This window comes from Vipera berus (genome assembly GCF_964194415.1).
Source record: "Vipera berus genome assembly, chromosome: 6".
Taxonomy (NCBI): Eukaryota; Metazoa; Chordata; class Lepidosauria; order Squamata; family Viperidae; genus Vipera; species Vipera berus.
The window spans coordinates 14,433,477-14,447,532 of NC_138208.1; the positions used below are offsets into that span (position 1 = coordinate 14,433,477).

A 14,056-nucleotide genomic window follows, 5' to 3' on the forward strand; every position below is an offset into this window, starting at 1 on the left:
AGCATACTTGGAGTTACTATAACAACATAAGGTAGTCTTCTGTTCACTGGAAACTGGTCTATTTTTGCACTCCAGAGATTTAGCTGAATGCAGCGTGTTCTGTGATACATCTAGGGGGAAAAAACCCCCCATTTATATATCCCTAATAATTAATTATACGGTTCTGTAGATATCCACTGAGAACATAGTAAAGTTTGCACTACTTTTCACACTGCTGGCACATACCTTCTGTAAGTTTGGGCATGGGATGGGAGCAGAGGTGATTTGGTTACAACAGTTTCTATTACATCATTTCAAGGAGTTTTCTAAGGTGTGCTCAGCAGTTTATGGAGGATAGCAATGGTTTGGAAGAATGCGCAATTAAAATATTGTTCCTAAGGAATCAGAAAAAAAATCAATATAAAAATAGTAAGTTTTTAACGATTCGACTTTGCTGAACATAATTGGTTCTGATGGGTGCGTATACCTTTAAACATGCTAATTAGTCTCTCTTTTCCTGCCCATTTGTACAGATGATGCAATGCTTGAAGCTGGGTGCTTTATCTCGAACTACTGCCAGCACACAGATGAATGTCCAGAGCTCACGTTCCCATGCCATCTTCACTATCCACCTATGCCAGACTAGAGTTTGTCCGCCACTTGATGCTGTAAGTATCTAAGGAAGTGGTGGAGTCTTTATTCTAGGAATATCTTTGTATCCAGGTTTAATAAAAACGGAGAGTTATGTGATGTTTGCAATGTCTTTGGCTCTCAGAGGTCATTACATGAACATAGTATACTGGGAATACCTTTCAGCTGTATAAATCCTATAGCAGAGAGGTCACCAACCCCCGGTCCATGGACCGGCACGGGGCCGCAGCATGCCAGCAACCGGTCTGCGCAAACAAGCAAAGCCCCATCCACGAGATGCAGGCAGTAGATGAAACCACGCCCCCTCCGGTCCAGAGAAAAACCTCTCTTTACGGAACTGGTCCCTGGCGCTCAAAAGGTTGGGGACCACTGTTCTAGCATATTCAACAAGGCCACGCTTGGAATTTATTTATTTATTAAACTTCCCATGTCTAGGAAGCTTACAATCATTAAAAAAAAACCAAGATGAAACATTTTATTTCTTTTCTTCCAATCAAGAGCAGTTCACATGCAGCAAATCACTGCTTCCAGTTCTGGTCAACACAATACAAAAAAGGATGCTGAGACTCTAGAAAAGAGCAAAAAGGGAAGCCTCTGGGGGAGATGGGAGGTTTAGGACTAGGAAATATAAATACATATAAATAAAATAAATAAAGTAAAACAAAGTTAACAAGGGGTCTAGAAGGGGACTAAGCTATGTGATGAATGGTTAAGGGAACTTGGTATGTCTAACCTAGTTCATGATAGCTTCCAGTACCTGAGGGGTAGTCATAGAGAAGAGCTGGTTGACCTGTTCTCCAAAGCACCTGAGAGCAGGACGCAAAGTCATGGGTGGAAGCTTGTTAAAGAGAGATCTAACCTGGAATTAAGGAGAAATTTCCCGACAGAATAATTAATTAATTTAATTTAATTTAATAACATTTATAATGGAACAGCTTGCCTCCCGAAGTTGTGGCTGCTCCGTCATTGGAGGTTTTAGATTGAACAACCATTGTCCAGAACGGTATAAGGTCTCCTGCCTTGATCAGGGGGTTGGACTAGAAGACCTCCAAGGTCTCTCTCAGCTCTATGATTCTACGATCTTATGAATGAATGAACCTTTATTGTCGAAGTACAACCATGTATACATTGAGATTGGCTGAGCCTCCCTTCGTGCCCCCACCCCCAACTCACAGTGACACAAACCCTCCATCTTATTACACCATGTGAGATAATTGCACAACACACCGGCCTTTATCTCTGACAAAGCTCATGCATGGGTAATTTGAAGTCTTCCAAAAGCAGTTTTTCAGCTGTTTTGTTCTCTCTCATTGTCTTGAAGACCATCACAAAGGAGGTTGAACACAGAAATGTAATGATCTGTGATTAAAAAAAATGCTTATTTATGTGGTCACTGTTGGTATTTTGTGCAGCGTGGTTTTGCTATAATTGGATATAATTCTTTCCACGGTATAAATGTTTTTGTTTCTGTTGCTTATTGTAGGACAACGTGACAGACAACAGAATAATAATTGAGTCCCCTCAGCTAAATGAGTTTGAAACTCTAACCGCCAAGTTTCATTTTGTGGATCTGGCAGGATCAGAACGATTAAAACGTACAGGGGCAACTGGAGAGCGAGCCAAAGAAGGCATATCTATCAATTGTGGACTAGTAAGTTTAAATTCCTATCCCACCTTGTGAGTAACCACACTCACTTAAAGGTGATACAGAAATCTATAATATAGAGGATGAGCTTTTTTTTTTTTAAATAAAGTCACCCAGCTGGCTTTCACCCTAAGGCAGGTCTAGAACTCACAATCTCCTGGTTTCTGAGCCAGTAGCTTGACCACTGCACACAACTGATTCTTATATCCCTATTATATCTTTTAGTTTTGAGGTAGGCTGTAAAAAAATCAGCGAAATTGCAAATCTGCTTAGGACTCTTCATATAATTGCTATTTGTATTTCATAGCCACATTCTGTTTTTGATTTTATGAGTTGTCCAGCATGAGAGCAAAGATGCTGGCATAAATTTATTCTTACGGAAGTTTTTTTGATTGCATGCTTGAAATTCAAAGAAACATTTTTGTACAAGAAAACAGCCTGCGATTGAAGTTTTATTTACATGACTTCTTGTGATTTAGGGGCACTTCTGCATAGCTCTTATTCCCTAACAAACCACTTTGAAGCTAACTGTGATCATTATGTCTTCTGCAGACGTGAGTGGTCAGAAGTGGCAAGGAACGCCATGAGTTATTGCTCACACTCTAGTAGACCAAGGGAGGGAAATAATAATTATTATTCCTTAGTGCCCCATTTCAAAAAAGTCTCCAGAAATCTCCTTACGCTCAACTCCATACTCAACAAACACAAGCTGAATTGCTAGCATAGTATGTCTTTTCTAATCATTCCTCTGTCCTAGTCCTATTAGACCTCTCGGCGGCTTTCGATACCATCGACCATGGTATCCTGCTGCGGCGTCTCAGGGGATTGGGAGTGGGAGGCACAGTTCTTCGGTGGTTCTCCTATCTCCTGGGACGCTCGCAGTCGGTGTTGGCAGGGGGGCAGAGGTCGACCCCAAGGACTCTCGTTTGTGGAGTTCCTCAGGGGTCGGTCCTCTCGCCTCTTCTGTTCAACATCTATATGAAACCACTGGGTGAGATCATTCGTGGTTTTGGAGTTGGGTATCATCAGTACGCCGATGATACCCAGCTTTTTATTTCGACCCCAAACCACCCCAGTGATGCCCTCGACGTGATGTCCCGTTGCCTGGAGGCGGTTTGGGTCTGGATGGGGAGGAACAGACTTCAGCTCAACCCTGACAAGACTGAGTGGCTGTGCATTCCGGCATCCCGGGACATTCAAAATATTCCATCTCTTTCTATGGGGGGGTGAGCTTTTACCCCCCGTAGATAGGGCTCGCAACTTGGGAGTCCTCCTAGATTCACGGCTTACTCTGGAAGACCATATAGTGGCCGTGACTAGGGGGGCTTTCGCCCAGGTTCGCCTGGTGCGCCAGTTGCGGCCCTATCTAGACCGGGATGCCCTGTGTACGGTCACTCATGCGCTCGTGACCTCTCGTCTGGACTACTGCAATGCTCTTTACATGGGGCTTCCCTTGAAGACCACTCGGAGGCTCCAACTGGTACAGAATGTGGCCGCGAGAGTTGTCTTGGGAGTTTCCCGGTACTCCCATGTTACACCTTTGCTCCGTGAGCTACATTGGTTACCAGTTGTCTCCCGGGTGAGGTTCAAGGTTCTAGTTATGGTCTTTAAGTCCCTACATGGCATGGGTCTGGAGTACTTTGGGGACCACCTGTTGCCGGCGTCAACTTCCCTCCGCCCTGTGCGTTCCCACAGAGAGGGCCTCCTCAGGGTGCCTCCGGTCAGAGAATGTCGGCTGGCGGCCCCCAGGGGGAGGGCCTTCTCTGTGGGCGCTCCGGCCTTATGGAACCAGCTGCCGGTCGAGCTCCGGACGGCACCGGACCTTCGCTCCTTCCGGCGCGGTCTGAAGACCCACTTATTCGAACAAGCTGGCCTGGCCTGATGGGGGGATTTTAGGGTTTTTAATTGGTTTTTATACTGTATTGTTTTATTGGGCGATTATTTAATTCTCGTTTTAATTTTTGTATTTGTTATTTATATGTGCCCTGTTCACCGCCCTGAGTCCCTCGGGAGAAGGGCGGTATATAAATTTAATAAATAATAATAATAATAATAATAATAATAATAATAATAATAATAATAATAATAATAATAATAATAATATAATTAAAAAAAATTCTGTGAAGGAGAAATTGCAAAGAAGGCAAGCTATCATTCCTCTGTCATAGTGAAAATTGTTGAAAAGTACACTCACAGTTTTTATAACCACAAATCTTTCTTAACAATTCTAATCATAGTTGCAGTGAAGGAGTGGAAGAGTGATTCTAAACAAAGTCTGCAGACAGCGATATGGAATAGGATGCTTTAGAAGTTGGAAGATGCTATAGAAGCAAAAAAACCCAAAACAAAACAAAACCTTAGTGCCTTCCTCTTCCATACAAAAAGAGAAAAAAGGGAAAATTAATTACCACTTTCCCTTTTAGAAGATAGTAGCTGGAAAAAAACGCACCCTCTTCCAGAAATAAGGTGTAAACGAACAAAACTGTTATCCAGGTAGTCCTTGGCTTGTGAATAGTCTCTTAACAACTATGTGAAATTATAACAAGCCTTGAATGAGCACTTTGCGGTAGGTAAAGTACTTCTGGCCATTGTAAAACGTGAGACAGATAGACACACACCTACACATGAGATCATATGACTCATATTTTGTGCTCTTGGCAACCAGCTCATGTTTACAAGATTGCAATTTGTGACTTTTTTACCGGTTTTGGAACAATGTGTTTGCTTTTACAATGGGTGGTGCTTGCTTAATGACTGTGGTGACTCACTTAAGATCTACTGAAAAAAGTTCATAAAATTGAGTCATGTGAGTGCCTTGACTTACAACCATAGTGACAACTAAAACTCCCGCCTCAGTTGTGGTCATAAGTCAAGGACTGTAATTCAAGTCTGTCCCCTTTGCCCAGGGGCTCTGCCTGTAAATAATTGCAAACAGCCCAGATCCTCCTTAAGGTGGCTTTGGAGGATAATAGGCATTTATTTAAGAGCCATGGTGGCTCAGTGGTTAAAATGCAGTACTGCTCACTGCCAGCAGTTCGATTCTGACCCGCTCAAGATTGACTCAGTCTTCCATGCATCCGAGGTCTGTAAAACAAGGACCCAGATTGTTGGGGGCAATAGGCTGACTCTGTAAACCGCTTAGAGAGGGCTGTAAAGCACTGTGAAGCGGTATATAAGTCTAAGTGCTATTGATACTTCCTACTCCCCAAAAACAAGCATTTCATTGAAGCATCTTGTCAATTTGTCATGCTGCCTTTCTCCTTTAAAGGTCTGTAAACAAAATGCAGTCTCAGCTGAAACTAAGGTATTCAACTCACAGAAAGCTTCCTGCCCATGAAAAAATAGACTGCCCTGAAATTTGCAGAGCTGTTGTGTATGGAAAGAGATATTTTTCTTGCAGATTGTGCTACACAGCTCTTGAGTTACTTGATTTTTGTCAGTGATGTTTTGATTTAATTTATGCTTACGTATGTTTGTGAAGGTTTTTTTTTAACCAATGAGATTTTTATATTTTCAGCTGGCGTTGGGCAATGTAATAAGCGCGCTGGGAGATAAGAGTAAGAAGGTGACTCATGTACCATACAGAGATTCAAAATTAACACGACTATTGCAAGATTCTCTTGGAGGGAATAGGTATGAGCAAGTATTTAATCAAATACATCTTGTTTGAAAGGAAGGATGAAACACTTTGATTGACTTGCTGTTCTTGTGATTAATAAGCACGAATTGATAGATGCTGTATGTCTGCGTTTAAGTGTTTCTTCTATTTTACAGAAGTGCAAAGTGTTAAATGGCAGAATTCTTTCTTATGACCTTGTAAATATTTTTAGGAATAAGCAAAAATAAAGCTGGTTTTTATAGAATGCAAATAAATTATTTTCTTTAAAAAAATTACATCTCCCAATGAACATAGAACATAGAATAATAGAGTTGGAAGGGACCTTGGATGTCTTCGAGTCGAACTCCTGGCTCACGTAGGAGACCCTATACCAGGGGTAGGCAACCTCGGTTCTTTTATGACTCACGGACTTCAACTCCCAGAATTCCTGAGTCAGCATGGCTCAGCTTGGAAATCTCTCCCTTTTCCCTCAGCATGGCTGGCTCAGGAATTCTGGGAGTTGAAGTCCACGAATCATAAAAGAGCCAAGGTTGCCTACCCCTGCCCTATACCTATTCTAATTCAGACAAATGGTTGTCCAGTCTCTTTTTGAAAGCCTCCGGTGATGGAGCACAACTTCCAAAGGCAAGCTAATCCATTTACTTAAGATGGATGCACAGATACCTAATGTTTAATTCCATTACATTTATAAACTAAAGTAGAACCAGAAAGATACGTAGATTTGTCTGTCTCGGTCTCTTACAACAACTTGTTTTCTATTACTGTTTTCGGGGTTCAACCATCCCACTTTTTTTTTTACAGCTCATGGAAAAAAGTCCCTTCGGACCATACCCCAATTATATTTTTTATTATTCTAATAGCTAGAGGAAATGTAATAAAAATAAATAAAAAGCTTGAGTAGTATTGTGGTGATTAAAGACACAAGATGTCATTTTTAGGTATAATTATCGATGTGAATTTTCAGTAATTAGTAATCTGCATTTAAGTTAATTTAATAATTATGGGTTATTATGTGCAAAATCATCTCACATTTGGTTATTTGATTTTAGGATAATAATGTTTCCTCTGCTGCTCAACAGCAATCAACATGTAGTCCTCAGTGGAATTACATCTACATGGAGGAAAATTTGCAATGGGGTACCTGAAAGTTCTGCCTTGGGCCTAGTACTCTTCAACATCTTGATAAATGAGCTAGATGAGGGGATAGAAGGAGAACGTATCAAATTTGCAGTTGGCACCAAGCTGCAGGGAATAGCCAATAATTTAGAAGTTTCACTCAATATTCAGAAGGATCTTGACAGACCTGAACACTGGGCCCCCTCCAACAAAATGCAATTCAGTGGTGAGAAACGTAAGGCCTTACACATAGACAGGAAAAACTAAATATACAGGTATAAAATATGTGGTACCTGGCTCAATAGTAGCAACAGTCAAGAGGCGCCCTAGTGAATCACCAATTAAGTATGAGCCAGCAGTGTGCTGCTGCTGTGAAAAAAGCTAATGCAGTCCAAGGTTTCATCAATAGTTTCAAGATCATGTGAAGTGGTAATACCACTTTATGCTGCACTGGGGAGACCACTTGGAATGTTGCAGTTCTGATCACCATGATACCAAAAGGATGTTAAGACGCTAGAAAGAGTGCAGAGAAGAGGAACATGTGTGATAAGGGGTCTGGAGGTTAAACTGTATGATGAACCATTGAGGGAACTAGTATCTAGTCTAGTCTACCAAAGAGAAAAACTGGGGGGGGGGACACATGATAACTGTCTTCCAGTACTTGAGTGGCTGACTCAGAGAAGAGAGGGTTGACCTATTCTCTAAAGAAGGGGTCTCCAACCCCTGGTCTTTGCACCAGTACTGGTTCATGGCCCGTTGGGAACCAGGCCGCGCAAGGAGTGGGTAGGCAAATGAAGCTTTACTTGCATATGTGTGGGATTAGATTGCACACGGGAAACCGTCCCCTTCCCGTCTCAGTCCATGGAGCCAAAAAGGTTGGAGACTGCTGCTCTAAAGCACCAGAGGTAAGGACAAGAAAAAATTGATGAGAAAACATTGAAGAGAGATGCAACTTGACTAAGGAGAAATTTCATGACAGTTAGACAGGCGAAAGGCTTATCTCCCGGAGTTGTGGTGCACGATCAGTGGAAGTCTTAAAGAAGAGACTGGACTGCTATTGTCTGAAATGGTACAGGGACTCCTGCTTGAGCAGGGGGTTGGACTAGAAGACCTCCAAGGCCCCTTCCAATTCTATTATTCTATGTTCTGTGTTCTATGGTTCTTGAAAAAAAAACCTTTGAAGTACTTGAGTGAATGTAGTATTGAAGGTTCTAGCTGCGAGGCTATCTAGTTGATAATTGTGTTTTATGAGTATCTCTGCACGTGCATCTTTGTTGATTATTCTGTCATTTCAACATGTTATTTAAAATGCCAACAAATAAAAAAAAATCTGGAGAGGGGAATTCTCCAGAAATTCTACACTTTTCGGCCAAAATGGCTTTTTGTACTCAAATATTTTTCTTACATTTGTTCAGCAAATTATTTTGTTTATATATGAAACCTAAATTTCATGGGCCAATTGCAGAGAAATTGTGAATGTGTAATGCCTGATTTTCCATCAAATCTGAGAATATGTAATTGTAATTATATCACTTTGTATGAATAGCCTAGTTACAAAATGACACAGATTTCTGTCAATATTTGGTCTCTTCTATCAAGGTGTTGTAATTAAGCTTTCATTTATTAATGCTTGGCCAGCAACATGTTTTTGATTATTTTAACAGTTGTTTCCATAAAATGAAAAGCAGTTCTTTTTTACCTCCAGCCAAACAATCATGATAGCTTGTGTAAGCCCTTCAGACAGAGACTTTATGGAAACGCTGAACACCCTAAAGTATGCAAACCGAGCAAGAAATATCAAGAATAAGGTGATGATTAATCAGGATAGGGCTAGTCAACAGATCAATGCTCTGCGAAGTGAAATAACTCGATTGCAGTTGGAACTCATGGAATATAAAACGGTAAAAATTTTTGGGATCTGTTCTTTTTTTTTAAAAAAAAAGCAAATTTATTATGATTGTCTTTGCTATAATGTAATGTGAATAATTACACTTTGAAACTCCCCACTTGTCCCCCTCCCTCTGCCTCGAGTGGCAGATTGAGTTGCCTTAGGACTGGCAGACAGGTACTACATGTTTACTCAGTGCATTCCATTGCACCTTTTACCTTTGAATCCAAGGCCATCTTATTCATAAAGTCTAATTCTTACATGTTCCTACCTGTTGAAAGACCCAAGTCCAATGAAGGAAAGAAAGCTTACAGTTCACAGCTAGCAGAAAAATTAGCTACCGGTTCTGCCAAAGTAGTGCGAAGTGGCTGAATCCCACCACTGCTGCATCCACTTGCCACAGCACCCTGCTGCCTTTCTCCATAGTACTCACTGGCCTTCTGGCCTGTTTGTCAGCCACCTTGGACATGCAGCTTCCTGTTGGCTTCTTCATTGACTTTGCTAGTCAGAGGTTGGCAGGAAATTTCAAGTGAAGTCCTCATTTAACGACCCACATGCCTCACTTAAGGATGGAAATGGGTCTGCCAAAATTGCCATTGCTAAGCAATGCAGTCATATGATGCTGTGCTTTAGGACTGCATAGCTTAGCAATGGAAATTTTGGTACCAATTACCATTGTTAAATGAGGTCTTTATCATGTAGGAGTACTTGAGCATATTTGAAGCATATGTGAAACATTTTAATATAATTTCATTCCAAACAAACTACAATTCAGTGTTCAGAACTAGATAAGATGTTACATTGACAGTTTTCCTATTTTTCAGAAGAGATCTTGTTAAGTTTAGCCCCCACCGGCAAAGACATTGTTTTGTTTTCTTTTTTTTAAAGGGTAAAAGGATCATTGATGAGGAAGGTGTGGAAAGTATTAATGACATGTTTCATGAAAACGCCATGCTGCAGACGGAAAACAACAACCTGCGAGTTAGGATAAAGGCAATGCAAGAGACTATAGATGCCTTGAGAGCTCGAATCACGCAGCTCGCAAGTGAACAGGCCAACCAGGTCCTTGCTAGAGCAGGTAATGTGTACTTTTATCACTTAAATTGCTGTACAAATTAAAGTCTGTAAGGAGTACTAGTTGTTTGCTAGAAAAAGAAAAAATTAAAGGCAAGCCTTCCATGCAATTAGGTGAATGTTGTTTTTAAAGCTAACATGGGAGGGAGCAGTGAAGCTGGGATTGTTGGGAGGGCAGACGGTATCCCTTACTCCATATGGTCTGCTAACATTAGAAAGAAAGCTCCTATTTGGGACTTCCGGTTCCTGTTTCCAGCGGAGCAGTCGGAAGATTCGGAATGCCGAACCCTTCGGCTGAAATTTCTTTTTGTTGGGGACCCTAAGGGGCCAGAACCCACCCTGAAGGGGTGGAATGAAGGAAGGAAATCCCAGGGACTTAGGAGAGATGGCAGTCTCCCCGAACGGTCCAGGAGAAGCCTCCCAGAAACCAACAGAAGAAAAGTCTGGCTAACTCCATTGTCCAGTCATAGCTGAAAACAACGGAAGTCACAAGCTTTTAAACTAAGTGGATTTTAAACAGCATGCTTGAATCTGGGTAAGAATATTGATTTTCTCTATCCTACCTATTTTCCTGAAGAAGAAAGTCCCAAAAATAAGAGATCTCCGAGGGGGGGGGAAGGAGGGGGATTTTACTCCCTCCTTTTGGTTACCGGCGGCAAAACTTACCCTTTAGAGAGAGAAAAAAAAAGACTAGAAAGATCTGAAAAATGAGCAAATGCTGACACCTACTGGTGGGTGAGGGTTTTTTTTCCTCTGGCCCTCAAAGTTCTTAAAAAATGCAGCTGTGTAAACAAAGTGAGAGAAACAAATCTGAAGCAATGAATACTTTACAAAAGGAAACATATGATAAGCGGCAACAATTTCAAAGGACAATGATTTTAAACCACAAAGAAATACAGAACAACCTTGAGAGTATGAATCAATTTATCTCCAACTTAATTTCACTCCAAGAAATTTCGCAGGAAAATACAGTAGAGATCACTGAACATAATTCTGAGGATAGAGACTTAAAGATGGAACTGTATAAAATAAAAAATCATGATTTAATTCAAATGGGAAATATTTCAACACATCCAAGCAACTTTGAAGATAAGGAAAAGAATGAGAAAAAATACTTTACAGGGAAACAAATGATGCAGCAAAACATACTGATTAAGAAAGGCAATGGCCAGAGAAAAAAGATTAAAATGGAAATCAAGAAAATAGATGATGGGACTTATCAGAGAAAATACTTAAAAAAGAAACATTTGTTTGAATATGGCTAAAAATGGAAAAACTTTGGAATATATTACTCTTAGAGAGATGAATTTTTTTGTTAACTAATACAATAAGAAACATTTATTTGAATATGGCTAAAGAAATGGAAAAACTTTGGAATACATTACTCTTAGAGGGATGAATAATGTGTTTTGAATGAGAGTTAAAGGATTAGATGATTAGATCTATTGAATGGAATGCTTAAAGTTTAAATAGATTAAATACATTCTCAGCTATGGTCAAAAAGAATAAAAATTGAGGGAATAAATATATATTAAATTAGGAGGGATACATATTTTAAGTAGTATGTTATTTTTTGTATTTCAGTGCTTTTGTCTTTTCTTTTCTCTTCTTTTTCTCCTCTTTTTTGTCTCCTCTTTTCTTTTCTCTTTCTACTTTTTTACCTATTGATTAAGAAATATAAAAGTATGAGAGGGCTTATATGGGAAAAATAGAATTAAATCCACCAATGTAAATGTAGTTAATTGTTGAGAAAATTGTCACTAGTAAGAATATTTAGAATTTGGGGGGAGAAATAAGCTGAAATAAGCATGGTAACAGGATTTACGATAAGGCAACTAAAATGACAAATAGGAATATTGGAAAAACTATATACTTAATTGTTGTTTATCAAAATAATGAGAATTATTTTAATCTAATGTTTGCAAAGAAAGATACTTTGGGGTATCAACTGAAATTAACATATGGAATATAGATTATAGAAATCAATTGTTAAAGATTGTCTTATAAATGTTACCCAGACAACATACTGTTTACAAATTACTGAATGATTTATGTTATGTTAAAAAATACCAAAAAATATATACCAAAAAAAGAAAGAAAGCTCCTATTTGGACCAGTGGAACTTTCTTTCCAGTGCAAATAGCAAGTGTGATAATCTAGATCACCTTGGCCACTTTAAGATAGGTAGACTTCCACTCTCAGAATTCGCCAGCGGCCAAGATTGAGAAACACGAGTTTGATTTGAGTGATGCCTTTCACTCGGACCCCAAAATTGTGTTGTAGGGAAGAGAGCATATTCATTTATTGTTAATTGCTTGTGTGTGTCAATATATTGCTGATCAAATTTTATAAAACTCATAAAATTTTATCGATGATCATTTTATGAATTTCTGTTCACGAACTAGTTCCTAGCTATGGGAACATTATTGCACAGTGTTACAAAAGGCTGCAGTTTCTGGTGCTCTCTTGTGAAAATAGAACATAGAACATTTACACATCTCTTTAACAAGCTTCCCCCCCCCCATTGCTCTTGTCCTGCCTCAGGTTTCATAATAATACCAGATGAAATAGCTGAGGTGTATATGAGGCTGCATTTTCTCTACAAGCCCACACACACATGTATTGTAAAGGATACTGAACAGATTAACCATTTATTCTAAGAATTACTGGATAATCATCAGTTATGGTTATCAGTTGCCAGTTATATGAGTCATGGTAGTGCAGTGATTAGAATGCAGTATTGCATGCTAACTCTGCTCACTGCCAGGAGTTTGATCCTCACCAGCTCAAGCTTGATTCCGCCTTCCATCCTTCCGAGGTTGGTCAAATGAGGACCCAGATTGTTGGGGGCAATATGCTGACTCTGCAAACTGCTTAGAGAGGGTTGTAAAAGCACTATGAAGTGGTATATAAGTCTAAGTGCTATTGCCATGAAAAAATTAAAATCTCTCAAATTAAGAAATGCAACGAAATACGAAATATGCTTAACCAAAGTTCATCACTGTTGAAAAGCCATTCTATATTGACTCTCTCAATACTTTCACAGAATCTCTGTGAAGATCCTTGGCATTTATTTGTCTTTCAGCCATTATTCTCTACTCAGTTTGATGTATGATCCAAGCTTTTTGATTATGTTCATTTTGGGGCTTAAAATAGAAAACAATTAGGTCATTTAGATCATAGGATACAGCTCTAATTCAAAAATCCTTTGCTGATAGGATTTACAACACTTTCTGATGCACAGTGTTTAGTTAGCTGTTTAGGTTGCTGTAGCTTAGATGTTGCTAGATCAAACTAAGCAGACAAGTTTTAAAGGTGGCCATGAAGGTAGCTCTGCTTTAATACCTTACTCATTTTATGTAGTTGTCTGATTAATAAACCACTATTTATTGTCAGATTCTGCTATGAATAGTTGATGCATTACATAATTACATATTACATGTAATTAAATAATGCAGGTATGAGACTTAGCAGGACAAGCAATATGGACCAAAAAAGATTTATTTCATGTTTAAGGTTAATATATTAATCTGTTTAAAATGTCAAAAGGCAAATTAAATGCTAAAAAGGGAGTTTGAATAATAAGAGTTACTGAATATGTATAAGAAAGAATGAATTTGTTGAATGTTTGAGAGAAATACTAGCTTTGTCCTAATGCTTTGAAAAGTCTAAGTCAGGGGTAGGCAGCGTCGGCTCTTTTATGACTCATGGACTTCAACTCCCAGAATAGCTGACTCAGGAATTCTGGGAGTTGAAGTCCATGAGTCATAAAAGAGCCGACGCTGCCTACCCCTGGTCTAAGTAAATCTTTTAAATACATGAATATCTGAAACAGGTGCAAGTGATTTAAAGACTACCTTATACAAATCATAATATGAACTCTATTAACACAATTAAGAAAGGAATCCACAATCTTCAACATTTTCCTAAATTATTTACATGAGGGGATAAAAGGGGAGCTCATCAAATTTGCAGATGACACAAGCTTGGGTGGGGGGGAGGGATTTCTAATGCTTTTATAAGATGGACTCAATATTCTGAAGGACCTTAACAGACTTGAACACTGGGCTTTATCCAACAAGAT

At 39.4% G+C, this 14,056-nt stretch overlaps 1 protein-coding gene across 5 annotated transcripts in view; it reads left to right on the forward strand.

Annotated features, from left to right (window-relative positions):
• The window catches only part of KIF21A (kinesin family member 21A), a 100,171-nt gene that overhangs the window by 34,167 nt on the left and 51,948 nt on the right, over nucleotides 1–14,056 (forward strand). For all 5 annotated transcript variants that reach the window (XM_081330916.1, XM_081330918.1, XM_081330917.1 and 2 more), the window contains exons 5-9: nucleotides 513–647; nucleotides 2,114–2,281; nucleotides 5,793–5,908; nucleotides 8,716–8,911; nucleotides 9,787–9,976. In XM_081330916.1, the coding sequence (XP_081187042.1) occupies nucleotides 513–647; nucleotides 2,114–2,281; nucleotides 5,793–5,908; nucleotides 8,716–8,911; nucleotides 9,787–9,976 (805 nt within the window). The remainder of the gene's footprint in view (nucleotides 1–512; nucleotides 648–2,113; nucleotides 2,282–5,792; nucleotides 5,909–8,715; nucleotides 8,912–9,786; nucleotides 9,977–14,056) is intronic.